Source organism: Artibeus jamaicensis, unplaced genomic scaffold (assembly GCF_021234435.1).
Source record: "Artibeus jamaicensis isolate MK-2021 breed Jamaican fruit bat unplaced genomic scaffold, CSHL_Jam_final scaffold_847, whole genome shotgun sequence".
In the NCBI taxonomy this organism is placed as follows: Eukaryota; Metazoa; Chordata; class Mammalia; order Chiroptera; family Phyllostomidae; genus Artibeus; species Artibeus jamaicensis.
This window is the reverse complement of record NW_026522057.1, coordinates 6057135-6078226: the sequence shown is the minus strand read 5'-3', so window position 1 is coordinate 6078226 and position 21092 is coordinate 6057135. Positions and strand designations below refer to the sequence as shown.

Sequence of the window (21092 nt, the reverse complement as noted above, 5' to 3'; positions counted from 1 at the left end):
AGGTTAAGAAACTCTCCAGGGTCACAGCGAAATGACGGAGCCAGAATTTGAACCGACCTACCGTGGGTCCAGTCCATGAGCTTAACTACACTACTGGAGTGACAGGGGAGCCCCCCCCCCCCCCCCCCCTCTCTCTCTCTCTCTCTCGTGTGCCCTTGGTCAAGTCCTTCACGAAACAAAGCTGTTGTGGAACTGGCTGATAGAGTGCCCACTGGGCCGTCTCTAACTCGACTCTCTACTATGGGAAAATCAGCTTATTCACTGGCAATATCTCCGAAAAGCAAAGCACGCAGCTGCGCAGGCGCAGGCGCAGGTCGACAGGTTTGGTTCCTATGGTTTCCGGGGCGAGAGGGCGGAAGAAAGGTCGACTCCCGGCGTCGCACTCCAAGCGTCGCGCTGCTGCTGTGCTTTGCGGCAGGTCTTCGCGTCTCCAGCTGGTCCTCTACTACTCGCGGCCAGCGTACGGACAAGGGCACCGCGTTAGGACGGTAGGTCTTGCGTATGTCCGCGGTGTGTGTGTGGGGGCGGGGGCGCGCGATTTAAGCCGAAAGAACTTTATTCCGAGATTTTTAAAAACATTTCACCTCGGCTTGCTGGGTGTCCGTTCTCTCTGGCCCGGTCTCTGGGCGCGTTTTCGGCTTTCCCTAATTCTTTCGCCCACACAGCCAACGTCAGCGAGGCCTGTAGACTGCACTTTTCTCGGTTCTCCGTACAAACTGAGATTTTTGTGGACTGTTGCGTTGACCTTCCCATCCTTAACTTGAAACCCACGCCCCTTTTCTCTGCTTTCAAGGCCCTGTGTGATTGCGGCCCTGCCCACCACTTGAGCTCATTTAGTTCTTCCCGATATGCACTCTACGTGCCAGCCACGTCTGGGACCTCAGTGTCCCCCCCCCACCATTTCCAGTAACTGGTGCTGTGCCCTACTGAAATACTCTGCCCACTGGCCTTCCCTTGGCAAACTCAGCCCATCCTAAAAGGCATTTTCAAGTCTTCTGAGCAGAATTGGGGTTTCCTCCACTGAGCTCTTAAACCCTGTCGTGTTTTTTCCTTTGGGTTCCAAATTATTTGTGTATTTGTATTCTGGTACTTACGTTGCATCTGTTTCTCCCCCCTGCCCCCCCACCCCCCAACCCATTCCAGTGCCTGGAACGTAATAATTCAGTAAATGACTTAAAGAATTGGTATGAAATTTAAAAATTAAATTCACCTGTGTATCTACCATTCGTGCATAATAACTTGCCGTGTGTGTGTTTTCTTTCAGTCTTCTTTCGCAGTTTTGCTTGCATTATTGTAGTACGTTTATTTGACATTAAAATGTATGTCCCATGTATATTATACATGTATGTTCCATGTATGTCCCCCTCCCCCTCAAATATCTATCATATTCTAAGTAGGTACTAGATTTAATTATCTGTCTCGGTTGTTTAAAATTAATCTTTTTTAAAATTTTTATTTATTTATCTTTAGAGGGAAAGAGAGAGGGAGAGAAATATCAATGTATGGTTGCTTCTTGTGCATTTCCTGCTAGGAACTGGCCTCTGCTGGGAACTGACCTGCAACCCAGGCATGTGCCCTGACTGGGAATTGAACCACTATCTTTTGGTTTGCAGGCCCATGCTCAATCCACTGAGCTACACCAGCCAGGGCTAAAATTAATCTTTTTAAAAACAAATTATTACTGAATTCCTATCTGGTCCCTCACCAAGTTCATTGTTCAGTAGGGGAGACAGTCGAGTAAATAGTCCATTACCATGGAGTGCACAGTGCTCCTATGGGAAGTTCAGAATGATGTACTCTCCTAAAGGAGGGTGCCAGTGTCAGGATGGCTTCTCTGGAGAGGTGTTATCTAAGTTGATATGGATAGAAATATGTAAAGAAATCTCTCTGTGCTTATGTTTTTTTGTTCTTTTCAGTTATTCAAATCTGTCTCAAAGAATTGGGATTAAGTCAAAACATAAACACTCTTATTGACTTTTAAAAAATATATCTTTTTGATTGTCATTACAGTTCTATTCCCCCCTTCATTCCTCTCCACCCTGCACACCCCTCCCCCATCATTCTCCCCCTTTAGTTCTAAAGAACTTTTTTGAAGTTCTTTAGATTCTGTATTTTCCATATTATTCTTGCCCTCCCCCCTATCTATTTTCTACCTACCGTCTATGCTGCTTATTTTCTGTACCTTCTCCCCCCTTCTCCTCCTCCCACTCCCCTGTTGCTAACCCTCCATGTGATCTTCATTTCTATGGTTCTGCTCCTGATCTAGCTGTCCTCTTAGTTTGCTTTTGTTTTAGGTGTGGTTGTTAATAACTGTGAGTTTGCTGTCCTTTCACTATTCATCTTTTTTATCTTCTTTTTCTTAGGTAAGTCCCTTTAACATTTCATATAATAAGGGCTTGTGAAGCCCTTGGTGGGCTTGGTGAAGATGAACTCCTTGCATTTGCTCTTATCTGAGAAGCACTTTATCTGCCCTTCCATTCTAAATGAAAGCTTTGCTGGATAGAGCAATCTTGGTAGTAGGTCTTTGGCTTTCATGACTTGGAATACTTCTTTCCAGCCCCTTCTTGCCTATAAAGTCTCTTTTGAGAAATCAGCTGACAGTCTGATGGGAACTCCTTTGTAGGTGACTGTCCCCTTATTTCTTCCTGCTTCTAGGATTCTCTCCTTCATTTTAATCTTGGCTAATGTAATTATGATGTGCCTTGGTGTGTTCCTTCTTGGGTCTAACTTCTTTGGGACTCTCTGAGCTTCCTGGATTTCCTGGAAGTCTATTTCCTTTGCCAGATTGGGAAAGTTCTCTTTTATTATTTGTTCAAATAAGTTTTCCACTGGTGGCTGTTCCTCTTCCCCTTCTGGTACCCCTATAATTCAGATGTTGGAGCGTTTAAAGATGTCCTGGAGGTTCCTAAGTCTCTCCTCATTTTTTTTGAATTCTTGTTTGTTCATTGTTTTGTGTTTGGTCATTTTTTTCTTCCTTCTGGTCCACTCCCTTGATTTGAGTCCCAGTTTCCTTTCCATCACTATTCGTTTTCTGTTCATTTCCCTTCATTTCAATTAGTTTAGCCTTCATTTGTTCCTCTAATTCGTGACTAAAATCAACCAGTTCTGTGAGCATCCTGATCACCAGTGTTTTGAACTGTGCATCTGATAGGTTGGCAATTTCTTGGTCACTTAGAGTTACCGGCTCCGGGGGTTTGAGTTCTTCTTGAGCCATGTTTTGGTCTGTTCGAGCCTGTTATGTATGAGGAGGGGAGCCTTAGGTGTTCACCAGGGCAGGGCTGCCCAGGTCTCTGGGTTGTAACGCTGTATGTGGGGGCAGGGTCAGAGAGGGACAATGGCGGTCCGCTCTGCTGCTTCCAGCAGGTGGGGCCTGCTTGCTCTGTCTCACTGCTCACTCCTTTGCTGGTTTATCTGCTCCCGAATGTGTGACCTTGGTCAGCCTGCTGCCTTGCGCCTTCACTGGGTCTGCCCCATGGTACCCCACACCTGGGATCCGCCCACGGCTGCCTGTGCGCCTGGGTGGGGGATCTTTTTTGCCCAACCGGTCCACTGCTGCTGGCTCCGCCCCTCTTACTGGTCTGGCTGAGTGGTTCGATGTTGTCGGACTTCTGTATAGTTCAATTTTCTGTGGTTTGGCCACGTTTTTTGTTGCTAAAACTGTTGTTGTTAAACTTGGTTGTGCGAGAAGACACAGTCTTTCCACCCGCGCCTCCATTTGGCGGAAGGTTGTGAGCCCTGTTTTTACCAATTGAAACCTTTAGCCAGATGCTGCTTCAGGCCCAAACCTACCTTTTTTGGACTTTTGATAAATTTTTTTGATTATTTTATCAATATAGAAAGAATTTTTGTATACATTGTTTTCTAGTTCTAGTTCTCTTTTCCTTGGGTTTTGTGAAAGCACAGCAATTGTTTTTGTAAACTGGGAGAATCTAATGAAAATATTTGGTGAGAAGAAACTGGGAGAAGAGTGTAAAATGTCTTTAGAGGACTACTTGCCATAATCTCATTTTCCTTAGAAATTTCTTATTTGATTGTACTTTTATGACATTATATGTTTTTTATCTTCTGTTTCAGCCATGCCTTTCTTTGATATCCAGAAAAGGCTGGGCATTGACCTAGACCGCTGGATGACAATCCAGAGTGCTGAGCAGCCGCACAAGATTCCATCTCGGTGCCATGCTTTTGAAAAAGAATGGATAGAATGTGCACATGGAATTGGCACTATCCGTGCAGAGAAAGAGTGCAAGACAGAATATGATGATTTTGTAGAATGTATGCTTCGGCAGAAAACGGTGAGGAGGTGATGGAGGTGGGAGCTGAGTTATTTCCTTATTTCTTTGAGGCTGTTTTTCAGTGATTTAAATTGGTCATTGAGCAGCAACTTGCCCAGTGTGAATTGGCAAGGCTTTTGTGGTGAAACACCGCTATTTAGGTTACCGTGTTAAGGAAGCTAAATGCCTTCAGATCTGAGGAGGACCTGTTGTTCCTCCATGTTCCTCTTCATCTTTCTCACAGATTTCTCTTCGTACTCTACCTTGCTGTAGCCATCAGATTAGAAATTACATGTGTATCTTTTTCTTCTTTTGTAGTAGATTATAAAGCAAAGAATATCAACCCGTCTTGGATGTTTGTCTGAAAATCTTTGGGTAAAAATCATTGGGGAAGATGTTAAAACCCTGTAAGTCTATTACTTTGAACCTGATAAAACAGCCTCTGATTCCTTGCTACTCTGGGGCAGATGGAGGTGTTAATGAGATTGCTTTGGGTGCGCCTAACCAGAAATGCAGGGGGCAGAAAGAGTGTTAACACATGGTGTCTCTGTCCTGAAGAGTTGAGTAAGTTACCTGACATATAGGGTGCTCTTTCCCTCATAGAAGAAATCTTGGGGTGTCAACTGATATTTTACCTATTTCTGTGTTCCAGATATAACAATTTCTTGGAGTTCAGGGAGACAGTTTAGATTTCCAGTTAAATTTATTACAAAGTTAATTTTTTTTCAGGATTTTATTTATTTTTAGAGAGAGGGGAAGGGAAGGAGAAGGGGAGAGAAACATTGATCAGTTGCCTCTTATAAGTGCCCCAACCTGGGATCGAATCCAAAACCCAGGCATGTGGCCTTACTAGTAATGGAATCAGTGACTTTTCATTTTGTGGGATGATGCCCAGCCAACACTGGGCCCAGCCACACCAGTCAGGGCCTGTATTAAAATTTTAAATTTCTTTTAATATCTGCTGTTAGCATGTGGTTAAAGTGAAGCCAAAGTTGTAAGAAATGAGAGGGTATAAAGTCATAATTTTGTATTGATCTCTGCAGGAATATCAGTCATTAAGTGAGTAATAGTGTAGTATAGTGTATATTATAGGACAGTGAGTGGGCTGTGTTTGGCCACCTACCAGCTAGTTAGTTCACAACATGACTTGACTTCTCTTTTTGTGGGCCCATTACTCCATGCTCAGATTAAAATTTGGCTCGTCTTGCCCTGGCTGGTGTGGCTCAGTGGATTGAGCACCAGCCTATGAACCAAAGGGTCACAGGTTCATTCCCAATCAGGGCACATGCCTGGGTTGCAGGCCAGTTCCCAGCAGGGGATGCACGAAAGGCAACCATACATTGATGTTTCTCTCTCTCCCTCTCTCCTTCCCCTCTAAAGATAAATAAATAAAATCTTATTTTATTTATTTATCTTTAGAGGGGAAGGGAAGGAGAGAGGGAGAGAATATCAGTGTATGGTTGCCTCTCATGGGTCCCCTTCTGGGAACTGGCCTGCAACCCAGGCATGTGCCCTGACTGGGAATCGAACCTCGATCTTCTGGTTCACAGGCCCGCACTCAATCCACTGACCTACACTGGCCAGGGCTAAATTTATGAATAGATATGTTGCTGTTTTAGAGGTCACCCTAAGTGACTAGATACTGCCCCCTAGGCAAAGAATCTAGTGATTCAGGGAATTAGAATCAAGCCCTAACTGCCAGGCTTCTCACACTGTATTAATTTTTCGTGACAATCTTGTAAGCTGCTTTACTGTTACTTCCCCTCCTATCCGATTAAAAACTTGAAGCCAGGAAAAATCGAGGCCGTTTCCTAAGGTCATTAGCTAGTACAGTGGTATAAATGGGATTTGATTCTGGCAATGCTGGCTCCAGCGCCTGTGTTTCATATCCACCAGGCTAAGTGGTGATTGGCTCTAGTTGGAAGGAAGATTTCATCTGTGGTGGTGCGATAGCTCAGCCATGACTGGTCCTCTGTGGGGAAACTCTCTCAGAGAGTAATGTTAAGAATGCAGTCTCACAAAAATGGTTACCGTGTATGTCAGGATTTAGGGCACCTAGAGTTCTACTGAAGTTCTGTCCTGACTGATTCTTTAAAGTTGATGGGGTCTTTAATGGAATATACTAATTCTTTTTTTTTTTTTAAGATTTAATTTAGAGAGGGGAAGGGAGGGAGAAAGAGAGAGAAACATTAATGTGTGTTTGCCTCTCACACGCCTCCTCCTGGGGACGTGGCCTACAACCCAGGCATATGCCCTGACTGGGACTCAAACCAGTGACCCCTTAGTTTGCAGGCCAGCACTCAATCCACTGAGCCACATCATCCAGGGCTGAATATACTAATTTTTTATGCTTTGTGAAAATGTAGTCATTTGCTAAAAAGAATATTTATTGGATCCTCTATTTTATCAAGAACTATTCTAGGCACGAAATATAGTAGTAAGCAAAATACCAAAAGTCCCTGTCCTAGTGGAGCTAATTAGCCGGGTGAGGGGCAGAGAGCAAAGATTTAACAAACAAATTAGAAAATAGTGTGTCAGATAAGTGCAGTGGGGAAAAATAAACAGGAAAAAGATAGAAAGCACTAAACATGGGAGTCAAGTAGATTTTTCTCTTTTAAAATTTATTTATTTATTTATTTATTTATTTACCTTTTAGTCTCCTTATGGTCCCCTCCCCTTACTTTTTGTTAAATAGGGTAGTCAGAGAGGAGTTCAGCAACAGAAACCACTTGAGCAGAGACTTAGAGAAAGTGAGCCAAGTAGATACGAGGGAAGAATGTCCCAGGCAGAGGAAACAGCAAGTGTGAAGCTTCCAGAGCTGGATCAGAGAGAGCTAGGGGGAGGGTGGTAAGACATAAAGTCAGAGAGGCAAGGCCTCGTAAGTCATTATAAGGAAGAATTCAGTTTTTTCTCTCAGTAAGATGGGAAGCCATTGAGTTTTGAGCAGACGAAGAATGCAGTCGTGATTAGTGAGTATATTTTCTTGTCACAGAATCCATGTGAATTATGGCATTCACATAGTCTTGTATAGCATGACTTCATTTGCTGGGAATGTCCTGTCTGAGAAGAGGCAGAACTCAGGGCTCAACAGTGACTGGTAGCTGACTATATATCAGGTCTTAATTTCAGTGTGGTAAAAAGAGACCTTATATTGGCTACTTCTGCTTATTCATACCCAGCAAACAGTCACCAGCAGCAGTGCCACCTTTGTGCAGAGAGGTCAGGAATATGTAAGCTATGGTATAATCTCTACTTGTACTATTTTAAAAGATTTTAGTCCAAACTGGTGTGGCTCAGTGGATTGAGTGCGGCCTGCGAACCAAAGGTCGCTGGTTTGATTCCCAGTCAGGGCACATGCCTGGGTTTAGGGCCAGGTCCCCAGTTGGGGACATGCAAGAGGCAACCGAGTGATGTATCTCTTGCACATTGAAGTTTCTCTCTCTCCCTTTTCCCCCTCTCTGAAAATGAATGAATGAATGAATGAATGAATGAATGAATAAACAAATAAATAAATGATAAGATTTTAGTGTGCATGAGTACTAAAGGTTTTGACCTATATGTTTTTGTAAATATCTGAATTCCTATATGTAATAGGAACATTTTAGTTCCTAGTTTCCAAGGAGATATTTTTGTATATACCAGAAGTTTATTTGTTAAAAGCTTGGTAAGTGCTTTCAAGTTAGTTTTTTAAAGACAGGTTTCATCTCAAAGGCCCTCTAGGGTGAAGAGCTTCTGTAGTTTAAAAATGAAACTAATTTTGCTTCATTTTCTCCAGCGCTCATTTTCGGGTGTATATCTCCTCCTAGTTTAAATACTTTTTTCCTTCAACAGCTGAAACGACTGAGTGCCATCATGAGGCAGCGGGACAAGCTAATAAAGGAAGGGAAGTACACGCCTCCACCCCACCACTTAGGCAAGGAGGAGGGCCCTCGGCCCTGAGCGGAGCAACTGCTGGTGCTGGAGGCCGAGCTCCATGTTTGTTCTACTGGGAAGTTTATATACTGACAACCTCTTTGTGAAAGTGTCTAAAAATAAAAGATTGCTCCATGCTATTTGTTCTATTTTCTCTTGGATCATACTTTTCTATAATGAGATTGTAACCCACATTTTAAGTTTGGAAAAAATGCTTGTATCTATGCCTTAAAAACTAGCATCTAGGGAATAATAATGAGCATTTAATGAATGTTCAGTGTGTATGAGGTGCTTCAAGGTGGTGACTCATTTAAGAAGTTGCAGTGTTCTTTAGTATTTTGATTCTAGTTTATTTTACATGGAGCACAGACGTGGGCCGAGAAGGAGAGACAGCAAAACTGGTTGTGTGTTTATTGTAAGGTCTGTGAAGTCTGTGACTTTAAGGCTAAATGGATAACAGTTTTGGTAGAAGCAGTGCCATTGCTTCAGTTTGCTGTCTTACATCAATGGTGTGTGTGTGTGTGTGTATATAAAATACTTATCTTTAAAATTTTTTATTTATTGCCCTGGCTGGTGTGGCTCAGTGGATTGAGTGCAGTCTGGGAACCAAAGGGTTGCCAGTTCAATTCCCAGTCAGGGCACATGCCTGGGTTGCAGGCCAGGTCCCTAATGGGGGGGCATGTGAGAGTGAACCACACATTGATGTTTCCCTTTCTTTCCCCTTCCCTTCTCTCTAAAAATAAATAAATAAAATATTTTTTTAAAGATTAAAAATTTTTTTTTACTTATTAGGGGAAAGGAGGGAGAAAGAAAAGGAGAGAAATATCGATTGCAAGAGAAACATGGATCATCCATCAGTTGCCTCTCACACGCCCCCAACCAGGGACCTGGGCCACAACCCAGGCATGTGCCTGGAGTGAGAATCCAGCTGGAGATCTCAGTTTGCAGGCCAAAGCTCAACCCACTGAGCCACATCAGCCAGGGCTAGAAACATACTTCTAAAAGAAAAATCTGGATATATTAATAGAAGGGAAGGTATGAATGTTATAAAATTAATATGTATTGGAAATATATTATAATTGGAATCTCAGATATCCTGTAGCATTTTTTCCCAACTTTGTTTTATGATGGTAAAATTAACATAAAATTTACCACCTTAGCCATATTTAAGTGTCCGGTTCCATGGCATTAAATACATTGATGTTGTGTAGCCATACCTACCACCCAGCTCCAGAACTCCCCCATCTTGGAAAACTGAAGCAGTACCCATTAAACAGTAACGTCCCTGGTAACCACTATGCCACTTTGTTTCTATGATTTGGACAACTCCAAGTACTGTACCTCATATCAGTGGATCATATAGTGTTTCTCTTTTTGTGACTGGCTTATTTCCCTTAGCATAATGTTCTCAATTTTCTGGAACACATCAAGGCTGAACAAACAGTATCTCTATATATGTACCATACCTTGCTTATCCATTCATCTGTTGATGGGCACTTGGGTTGCTTCCGTGTTTTAGCTATTGTGAATGCTGCTGCTATGAATATGGGTGTACAAACATCTCCTCGAGGCACCACTTTACTTCCTTTGAGTGTATTCCCTGAAGTGGATTTGCCTGATAAAAAGGTAATTGTGATTCTGACTTTTTTGGGGAACTGCTCTCCTGTTTCCACAGTGGTTGTGCCATTTTACATTCCCACCAATAGTGCAAAACTCTCCCAGTTTCTTCACATTCTCACCAGCTAATTGTGTGCGTTCTTCTTTTTTTTTTTTTTGGCAGTGGCCATCTAAAGGAAGTGAGAGTGTCATTATAGTTTTGACTTGTGTATCTCTAATTAGTGATGTTGCATCTTTTCATCTGCTTATTGGCCATTTGCGTAGTTTGGATAAATGTCTATTCAAGTTCTTTGCCCATTTTTTAAAAAGATGTTATTTATTTTTAGACAGAAGGGAAGGGAGTGAGGAAGAGGGAGAGAAACATTGATCAGTTGCTTCTTGCATGCCCCCAACTGGGGACCTGGCCTGCAGACCAGGCATGTGTCCTGATAGGAAAATGAACCGGTGACCTTTCACTTTGTGGGAACCACACCAGTCAGGGTTCTGTGCCCATTTTTGAATCAAGTTTAGTTGTTTTAGGAGTTCTCTATATATTTGGAATATAGATTCCTTATCAGAGTCATGTTTTGGTCAACAATGGTGTATAGGACAATGGTCCCATAAGATTGTAATGGAGCTGAAAAATTATTGCCTAGTGACATAGCCATTATAACTCCTGTTACTCTCATGTTTGTGGTTATGCTGGTGTAAACAAACTTTGCTTCCAGTCATATAAAAGTATAGCACATATAATTATGTACAGTACATAGTACTTCATAAGGAAGGATTATGGTATTTATGTACTTACTATACTATACTTTTTACCATTATTTTAGAGCGTACTTTTTCTACTTCTAAAAATACCTTGTGCCCTGGCTGGTGTGGCTCAGTTGGTTGGAGCATCATCCCATAACTGCATGGTTGCAGGTTTGATTCCTGGTCAGGGCACGTACCTAGGTTGTGGGTTTGATCCCCAATCCAGGCACAAACTTGGTCTGGGCGGGTATGGGAAGAAACCAGTCAGTGTTTCTCTCCCTTTCTCTCTCAAATAGGTGAAGAAAATGTCCTTAGATGAAGATAAAAATAGCGTGCTGTAAAACTGTGTGCCACGTTATACTGGCGGCACCCTCATCTCTTGTTCACTGTCTCTTAATCACATCATTTTCTCTTATGCTTGATTTAATCCCATGTTTTGTAGATTTAGTGTAGCCTAAGTGGACAGTATTTATGAAGTCTACAGTAGTGCACAGTAATGTGAATGTGAAATTCGCTCACCACTCACTTGCTGACTCAGAGCAACTTCCAGTCCTGCAAGATCCACTCATGGTTAAGTGCCCTGATAGGTCTGTCATTATTTATCTTTTATAACATTTTTTTAGTGTACCTTTTTTTAGTGTACATATGTTTAGATATGTTTAAATGCACGAGCACCATTGTGTTACAGTTGCCTACAGCTTCAGTACAGTAACACGGTGGACAGGTGTGTAGTAGGCTGTACCACCTAGGTTTGTGTAAGCACCCTCTGTGATGTTCAAACAATGATGAAATCACCCAATGGCCCATTTCTCAGAACTTATCCCTGTTGTTAAGTAGTGCATGAAGTATATGATTTACAAGTATTTTCCCCAATCTGTGGATGGCCTTTTTACTCGGCTGATAGTGTCTTTTGATGCATAAAATTTAAAAATTTTTTATGGATTCCAATTTGTCTACTTTTTTTTAACATTTATTAATTTAATTTTTTAGAGAGGGGAAGGGAAGGAGAAAGAGAGGGAGAGAAATATCAGTTTGCGGTTGCCTCTCATGTTACCCCAACTGGGGACCTGGTCCGAAACCCAAGCATGTGCCCTGACTGGGAATCAAACCAGCGACCCTTTGTTTCACAGGCTGGTGCTCAATCCACTGAGCCACACCAGCCAGGGCTCCCAGTTTGTCTATTTTTTGTTGTTGCCTTTGATGTCATATTCAAGAAATCATTGTCAAATCCAATGTTGTGAAGCTTTTGCCCTGTTTTCCGAGTTTTGTAGTTTTAGGTTGTGGATCCATTTTGACCTAAATGGACAGGAGTTTCTTTATAATTGATGATTTTTTAAAATATAGTATTAGGTAAGGATACAACTTCATTCTTTTGCATGTGGATATCCAGATTTTGAAGCACCGTTTGTTGAAAAGACTTTTTCTCATTAAATAGTCTTAGCATCTTTGTCAAAAATCATTTGGCCATATGTGTGAAAGTTTATTTCTGTATTTTACTGTGCTGGCCCATTGTCTGTCTTTATACCAATACCATACTGTTTTGATTACTGTAGCTTTGTAGTAAGTTTCAAAATCAGGCAGCGTAAGTCTTCCATCTTTGTTCTTTTCAGGATTATGGTGGCTATTCACGATCCCTTCAGTTTTTATATGAATGGGTTTTTCTGTTTCTGGAAAAAAAAAAGGATTTGGATAGGGATTGATTCGAATCTGTAGATTGCTTTAGGTCAGTCATATTGGCATCTTTATTATAAGTCTATTATATAGATTGATTATGAACATGGGATAGCTTTCGTTTATGTTTTCAATTTTGGCAGTATTCTGTAGTTTTCATTGTACAAGTCTTTCACCTACTTGGTTGGAATAATTCCTACCTTTTTTGGTGGAGCAGGAGAAATGATGTTTTAAATGGAATTGTTTATAATTTCCTGATCAGACTTTATTGTTAGTCTTACTGCATTTTGAATCATAAATGTCAGCAGTAGGGCTGGAATATAAGGTTCTCCTCAAAGTGAAAAGTACATAATTGGAAATAGGGGATTTGGCATTTGAGCAGGGTCCTGCTTATTTTTTATTATAGAGTAAATCTTCCGCTGAGTAGCATTTTCTTAAATGAATCACTAAGCAATCGTGGGGAAGCCAGCTGGAGTCCTAACAGCAAGATCCTGTGCTGTGGCCTTGTGTTAGGTCCTTTTTATTGTGCTCTGTATTCACGAACTTTTCTGAACATTTTAGTCCCAATGGCTTTAAGTGCATACATATTTTTGGAAAATCAGGGCTGGTCATAAAGGCCTGAGAAGCAGAATATTATTAATCAGGGCTTAAAATAAGTACATGCCCTTTTCTTCAAAGATACCTTTTATTCCGGAGCTCTGGGTTGTAGAATGAAGGGAAAGCAAATCCCATTAGATCGTTTACCCAAAGGTAAGAAACTGAGTGACAGAGAGCACTTAATTGTGTTCGTTGGGACGAATTGGCTCGATATCTTTACAGGATATCAAATCCTCCACTTTACATCAGATACGCATAACAGCTGTGGGACAAAGCAGTGCTGCCTGTGGTCTTTGTATATGTAGCCAACTTTGTGCCTTAATTGTGTGTGTGTTTTGCAAAAGTAGGACAGCAATGTTACAAACTAGTGAAAGCAAGTAGCCAGCTCCAAGACTCCTGTTCTTTAAGTAGTTCTTTAATAAGAACAAGCAGAGTTAGGACTATCTTTTTGACCAACTAAATGGTACAGAATAGAACTGAGGTTAGGGACAGGAGTTTCTTTATAATTGATGATTAAACACTCAGAGAGGGCAAGTTACTTCTTCAAAACAGCATTACTTATTGCGCTTGCCCCTTCCACCCCTGTGCTCTGGTAAATGGTATTCATAACCCCTCTGGCTTGTGCTTGTTAACCCTGACTGCAGCAACTCAATACACGAGGGAGAGCGCTGAATGCTTTGGCAAGTATGTTTAAATTTTTCATTTAATTTTTTGCATAGGTAATTTATGTGGTTCAAAGGTACAAAGGATATATAATGAAAAATCTAGTCCAGTTATTGAGCTCCCCTCCCTAGAAGCAACCAATGTTTTGAGTATCCTAGAAGTAATTTGCTTATACACACACACATTTTTTGCCCTTTTTAAAACAAATGACAGCAAATTGTGTAGATAATTCCTGCACTTTCTTTTCTTACTGTATTTTCAAGAATGTTTCAAATCAGGCACATGATCTGATTGGGGCCAATGAATGAGACTTGGTTTAGACCCTGGAAGAGAAGAGGGATGTTTTCTCTGGATTTAATGCTGGGGAGGTTCATGTTTATAGATGCTAAAGACATTTTTTACTCATTCAACCAAGTATTTGCTAATCACCCACTTTACTACAAGAAGAGAAATATAAAGATAATAGATGAAGAGGAGCAGCCAGGTTGAGAGAGAGAAAAACAGCTTTGCGGTAATGTGAGCTTCGCCGTGAAGACCTTCATGAGACTAGCTCTAGCCCTGGATTTTGAAGTCGTATGAGCCAATAAATTCCCTTTTTTGTCTAAGTCAGTGTTGGTTGGATTTTCATCACTTGCAATGAAAATAGACCCAACAGAATAACAAGTACATCAGAATTGCCTCATTTTACACCATAAGGAGACTGAGGCTTAGAAGTGTGAAGTAACCAACTTGGTATCTGTAACTTTCACTTCCAACTCTGTAGAAGGCCTTTGGAGACCTTTGCTAACATGATAACAGGAGAAACCTGGACCAAAAATTTCATAATTTTCCATGGAGCTAACCAAAAGTGGTACGTACAGGGAAGCTCTGAACTCCAGAAAGAATTGCTAGGTAACAGAACTGGTCAGCTTCCAGTCCGGGGAGTGTGGGCTCCTGATACAGGTAGAGTGGAGGCCTGCCTCAGTGCAGGGATAAATGGAACTCAGCTGAGTCAGAGACAACAGCATGGAGTGAGGGGCAGTTTGGAATCTGAACAGACAGCAGACAAAAAAAATCACCTGGTTCAACAATTCCGCCCTTATCTCCAAGGCCTCCCCCAAATTTTGCTGAGAAGATAGCAGTGGAGGAGAGGCTAATAAGCACAAATAGCGTAGTTGTGCACACATCCTCAGTGGTGATTACATTCTTGGACATTGTCGGAGTTGACTCCAAAGGTGAGCCCAAAATATCTAGAAAAGCAACCAACTTTTCCCCAGCACAAATTATGACAAGAAAAAAAAAGATAGCATCGAGAAGTTTGGAGGTTGGGCTGATTACAGGTGAAATCAATCAAACCCAACCTTACTAAGAGGAACCTGAATGTTCAGTCTAATAGTTACAGAAAAGAGTTTCTGTTGTACTTTTGGGGAAATAAGCAAGACAGGTTATACTTTATTTGCTTCTGTTCTTTCACAGACCATAAATTCTGGAGTATAATATCAAAATATGAGACAGGAAAAGAAGAAGATGTAGCCCATAATCAAGGAGAAAAAAAGAGAACTGTTGTAAATGTAACAAAATTTATTATTACTAAATAAACAAATGAAAATTCTAGAACTGAAAAATGCAATGTCTAAAATCAATTCACTGGATGGGCTTACCAGTAGATCATACACTGTAAAAGAAAGGATCAGTGGCTCTGAAGACATACCAACAAAAATTATTAAAACTGAGGTGTAGAGCCCTGGCTGGTGTACCTCAGTGGATTGAGTGTGGGCTGCAAATCAAGGGTTGCTGGTTAGATTCCCAGTCAGGGCACATGCCTGGGTTGCAGGCCAGGTCCCCAGGGGGGGCTGTGTAGGAAGGCAACCACACATTAATGTTTCTCTAACTCCCTCCCTTTCCCTGTCTAAAAGTAAATAAAATCTTAAAGAAAAAAAAAACTGAAGTAGAGAGGAAAGATTGGAGAAAAAACCCAGAGTGTTTTACTTATGAAATGATAGCAGTCTATTTATAACTGGAGTCTCAGAAAGAGAAGAGAATAAAACATATTTAAAAACAATCTGAAAATGCAATTAAGAAAATAATTTACAGTAGCATAAAAAGAATAAAACGGGAATAAATTTAATAAAATAAGTATAAAACTAATATTCTTAAAACTACAAAACCCTGGTGAAAGAAATTGAAGACAACGTAAAAAAATGGAAAGACACCTGTGTTTGTATATTGAAGACAATACTGTCAGGAGGATGGTGGTACTTCCCAAATTGATCTGTAGCTTTGATCTAATCCCTGTCAGGATCCTAGTCAGCTTTGTGGAAATCAACAAACTGATCCAGAAATTCATAGTATTACAAGGGACTCACACTAACCAAAACAATCCTGAAAATGAAGGACAAAGGTGGAGGACCCTCACTTCCCATTTTCAAAACTTACTCCAGGCCTTGGCCAAGTAGCTAATTGGGTTAGAGCAGCATCCTGATAACGGGCGGGTTGCAGGTTCAGTCTCTGGTCAGGGAACAAATAAGAAACAACCAACAGCTCCACAAATAAGTGAAACAATAAATCAATGTTTCTATCTCTCTAAAATGAATTAACAAAATTTTTTTTAACTTGCTACAAAACAAAAGTAATCAAGAGAGTGTTGTATTGGCATGAGGATGGGCATATACAGGTCAATAAAACAGAATTTAGAGTCCAGAAATAAAAAATCTCTGGTCAATCATTTTTTGACAAGAGTACCAAGGCTTTTCAATGAGGAAAGAATCACCTTTTTAAAAATAGTGCTGGGACCACTGGTTAATCCACATGTGAAAGAATGAAGCTGAATCCCTACTTACACCATGTAAGTCTTTTTACAGACCCATCCTACTCTGGAGCTCTGGAGCTACTTCCAGAGCCTACTTTATTATATAAAGTCAAGTTGCCACAAATTCATGATCAGCCAGTAATATAACTGCCTAACAGAATAAAAATCTCCTGTTCAGAAAATAATAACAGAGGCTAAAGGTTTTATTCACAATGCTCAATGTACATCAGACATGTATACTATAAACAGGAAATACGGCCCATAGAGAAGGAGAAGATCAGTCAACAGGAACAGCCCCGACAACTCAGAAGTTCAATTAGAAAACAAGGATGTAAAAACATCTTAAAAATATGTTTGGTCCTGGCCTGGTGGTTCAGTTGGTTGACACATCATCTCATAAACCAAAAGGTGGCGGGTTTGATCCTTGCTCAGGGAATGTATGGGAATCAGCCAGTCCATGTTTCTCACATCGATGTGTCTCCCTCTTTCTCATTGTCTCTCTCCCTTCCTCCCTCTTTAAAATCATTTTTTTAAAATACCCTCAGGTGAGGATTTAAAAAAAACAATAAAACATTTTTGAGGACTTCAAGAAAATGATGCTCATAATTCATAAACAGATGGGAAATCTTAGAAATGAAAACATGGAAAAAGAACCAAATGCAATTTTAGAGTTGAAAATTGCAGTATCTAAAATTTAAAATTCACTAGATGGGCCCTGGCTGGTGCGGCTTAGTGGATTGAGCACTAGCCTATGAACCAAAAGGTTGCTGGTTCTATTCCCAGTCAAGGCACATGCCTAGGTTGTGGCTCAGGACCCCAGCTGGGGGTGTGCAAGAGGTAACTGATTGGTATTTCTCTCCCTTTTTCCCTCCCTTTCCCTCTTTGTAAAAAATAAGTAAAAAAATAATTAAGAATTCACTAGATGGCTTAACAGCAAATTGAAGACAGCAAGAGAAAGATTCAGTAATATCAAAGATAGAGCAAAGTGGGATAACAGAAAAAAAGCCAACAGATGGAATCTCAAAATTGGGTCATTAAAGAAATCGGAGACATTTATATTACACTATGATTGTCTTTCTGAGTATATTATTACATTCACAGGAATTTCAGGAACAGACCAACTAATCTTGGTAATAGAAACAAAACAGTAATTGCATCAGAGACATTTGGATGGGAATTATATAGGAAAGGACATAAGAGAATTTTCTAGAATGATGGAAATACATCTTGTTTGTAGTGATGATTTCACAATAATCAACTCTAATGAAATCATACACTTAAAAGCTGTGTGTTTTACTGTATGTGTTGGATTAACCTAAAAGAAATCAGAAAAGCGGAACAGGACAAGAAACAGATGAAAAGGAAACAAATAGCAATGTGGTGGTGTGCTTACACCCAACCATATTCATAATTCGGAAATGGCAAATACATGAGCAGATGTAAAAGGTAGCTTTTTTCTTCTATTAAAGTACCTGAAAACGAGAGAACAATGATGAGAGAAAGTAGATCCCCACCCCCTGATAGCCGTGCCCTACATAATTCCCTTTTATTGTGTGTAGGCCCAATTTAGTGACTTGCTTTTAACAAATAGAATATAGCAAAAGTGATGGGATGTCCCTTCTGAGATTAGGTTATGAAGGGCTGCCACTTGCATCTTGCTGGGTCTCTTGCTCCCTCCGTCCCACCCACTCTTCTTAGTTGCTCACTGTGAAGAAGCAAGCTGCCATGTTGTAAGCTGTTTTGGACTTTCACCTCCCCCCGCCCCACCACCACGCAGCAGCTATAAGGCGAACTCGTCCAGCCAGGGGAGAGTTGAGGAAGAGAGGAAACTGATGGAAGGGTTTCTTTAAATCTGTACACGAAGTCTTAGGCAGACTCTTGAATGACCCACATGTCAAACTGAATAGAATTAAATGGCAGATATTTGAGAACTGAGTTGGTGTGGATACCATGCAAGTTTTCAGATTGGTCTCTGGTAGCACATGAACAAAGCAGACCAGAATAGTACCACAAAGCACTGTGAACACTAAGTTGTCTTTGGAATGACAGCCCACAAAATTAAGCCAGGACCTGCACATGAAACCAAATGGGGTGACTGCCACTAAAATGGAAGATTTAAATAGGATTTAGAATCTTATAGCAGAATACCAACGTGTCCAGGTTTCAGTAGAAAACCACTCATCATGCCAAGAATGAAGAACCTGAACAAGACCCGGCTGGTGTAGCTCAGTAGATTGAATTCGGGCCTGCAAATCAAAGGGTGGGTGGTTTGATTCCCAATCAGGGCACATGCCTGGGTTGCAGGTCAGGTCCCCAGTAGGGGGTGCAGGAGAGGCAACTGCACATTGATGTTTCTCTCTTTCTCCTTCCCTTCCCCTTTCTCTAAAAATAAAGAAATAAATACAATCTTAAAAAAAAAAGAACCTGAACAAGAAAACATAGTCAATGAGCAATTGCAAACTCTGTTGAAACAAAATAAAATCTCAGCAAAATATATGAAAGAACAAACCTGAAATTATTGAACTGAAAAATAGAGTAACTAAAATAAAATGGATGGGCTCAGTAGCTGAATGAAAATAATGGAAGAATCAGTGAACTTGATAGACCAACACTGTAGTTCTAGAAGGCAATGTAAGAAGACATATTCGGGGTTGGCAAAGATACAAAGAACACAGAAATCACTAACCATTAAGAAAAACTGATACATTGGATGTCATCAATATTAAAACTGCTCATCAAAAGACATTATTTAAAAATGGATAGGCAAATCAAGACTGGGAGGAATCTTCAATATATATATGACAAAAGTCTTATATCCTGTGTGTGTGTTGTGTGTCCACACACATGTATATGTTACTTCTGTTTCTGCAAATCTATTATAAAAGGCTCACAACTCAGTTTTGTAAAAATGACATGACTTGGATAAATACCGAGTGGGGTAAAAGCAGGTTTACAGTTGTGAGTATATGAAACACAGTTTATTTTTGTATTATTATGTATTAATTATTGTATTATTTTCCATATAAACAACTGTAAACCCATTTTTGCCCTACTCTGTAGTTCTACAAAGGAAGACATACAAATGGTCAATGAGCACATTAAAAGGTATTCGATACCATTAGCAATCAGGAAAATGCAAATTAAAACCATAATGAGACACCACTTTACACCCACTAGAATAGCCAAAATTAAAAAAAAACTGACAGCAAATGTTGGTGAGGATGCAAGCATCTGCACTGCTGGTGGGAGGATAAAATGGTGTGGCTCCTTGGAGAACATTTCCATTTCTTACAAAGTTAAACATATATTTGTTACATGACCAAGAAATTTCACTCGTGAGTGTTCATAGCAGCTTTATTCGTAGTAGCAAAAAACCCAAATTATCATCTATGTGATATGATAAACTGGTATATACACATGAGGAATTACAACCTAGCAATAAAAATGAATAAATTATAGAAACACAGAAAACATGGAGGAATCTTAGAACCTTTGTCCTGAGTGACAGAAGCCAGACACAGTATGTGCTGTGTGATTTCATTTCTACAAAATGCTAATAAAGGAGAAGGAGGATCAGGGGCAGTGGGAGGGTCCGGTGCTGACTGGGAATCAGCACAAGGGAAAGCTTCTGCCTTTTGGATAATAGAAATGTTCTAGATTTTGATTGTGATGGTGGTTCCATGAGTGTTAACATTTGCCAAATCTCACAGGGCTATATTCTTTAAAATGTGTACATTTTATTTGTAAAATTTATCTCAGTTTCTAAGAATCCTGGTTTATTTGTCTCCAAAACTCACACTCTTGAAAGGTATTGATTTCACATCTTATCCATCTGTATTATGATTTATCAGTGAAAATAAAAAGTAAATTCTGTCCCTTGAGGGACTTAAAATTTAACTGTAATTCAAAATGTAATAGGATAATACAACTGGAGAGAAATTTCAAAACACTCTGAGCGCTTTCCTGAATTACCTTCTACTGAGCTTTCTCCCCCAAGCCACTCAAGCCTATGTGAATCACCATTTCCTAAAAGAAAGGGTTTGGACTGGATCCTTCCTTCCTTCCTTCCTTCCTTCCTTCCTTCCTTCCTTCCTTCCTTCCTTCCTTCCTTCCTTCCTTCCTCCCTCCCTCCCTCCCTCCTCCCTCCCTCCCTCCCTCCCTCCCTCCTTCCTTCCTTCCTTCCTTCCTTCCTTCCTTCCTTCCTTCCTTCCTCTCTTTTTCTTTCCCTTTTAAAGATTTTATTTATTTTCAGAGAGAGGAGAAGAGAGGTATAAAGAGGAGAAACATTAATTGGTTGCCTCTTGTTTGTGCCCTGACAGGGAACCAAACTGGCAACCTTTTCATTCAGAGGCTGGCCCTCAGTCCACTGAGCCACACCAGCCAGGGCGTAGATCATTTCTGAGTTTTCTTCCAGCACTGAAGTTCTTTGATCTATGAACTTCCAGCTAGTCTAACCCAGGTTGCCTTGTGGTCTTGAAAGGTGGGGCAGGATTTCCACTGGTAAACTTGTGAGGATGTCAGTTCAGGCACAGTGTCGATGGATGGGCAAAGGTGTGGTCGTTGGAAAGCATAAGCGCCACTCAGAGAAGAGCAGGAGCCCCATCTGCAGAGTGAAGATTAGGTGTATGTGGAGGGAACAGTGTGGAGAAAACCTGAACAGGTGGGCGGGGCCAAACTGGGGCTGTGACCCTTGGGCTGAGGAATCTTACCCAGAACACAGGGTTCCAGAAGTGTCCGAGAAAGGGGGCAGCAGAAGGACGGCAAGCAGGTAATAAATTTAGTCCTTCCCTGTGACTATATCCCTTTTCTTGATTGCTCACTTGGAGAAAAAAGGCCCC

General features: G+C 40.8%; 1 protein-coding gene across 1 annotated transcript; it reads left to right on the top strand.

The window, feature by feature from the left end:
* Positions 1–379: 379 nt before the first annotated feature.
* Positions 380–8323, top strand: NDUFS5 (NADH:ubiquinone oxidoreductase subunit S5). The gene is made up of 3 exons (XM_037149796.2): positions 380–488; positions 4075–4292; positions 8103–8323. Exons 2-3 carry the CDS (start codon positions 4077–4079, stop codon positions 8208–8210), a joined length of 324 nt encoding a protein of 107 aa, XP_037005691.1. The 5' UTR covers positions 380–488; positions 4075–4076; the 3' UTR covers positions 8211–8323.
* Positions 8324–21092: the final 12769 nt, after the last annotated feature.

Coding starts and splice junctions, on each gene's coding strand:
- NDUFS5 (XM_037149796.2), top strand. CDS start 4,077: ATGCCTTTCTTTGATATCCAGAAAAGGCTGGGCATTGACCTAGACCGC. Junction 4,293..8,102: donor GTATGCTTCGGCAGAAAACG/GTGAGGAGGTGA, acceptor TTCCTTCAACAG/CTGAAACGACTGAGTGCCAT.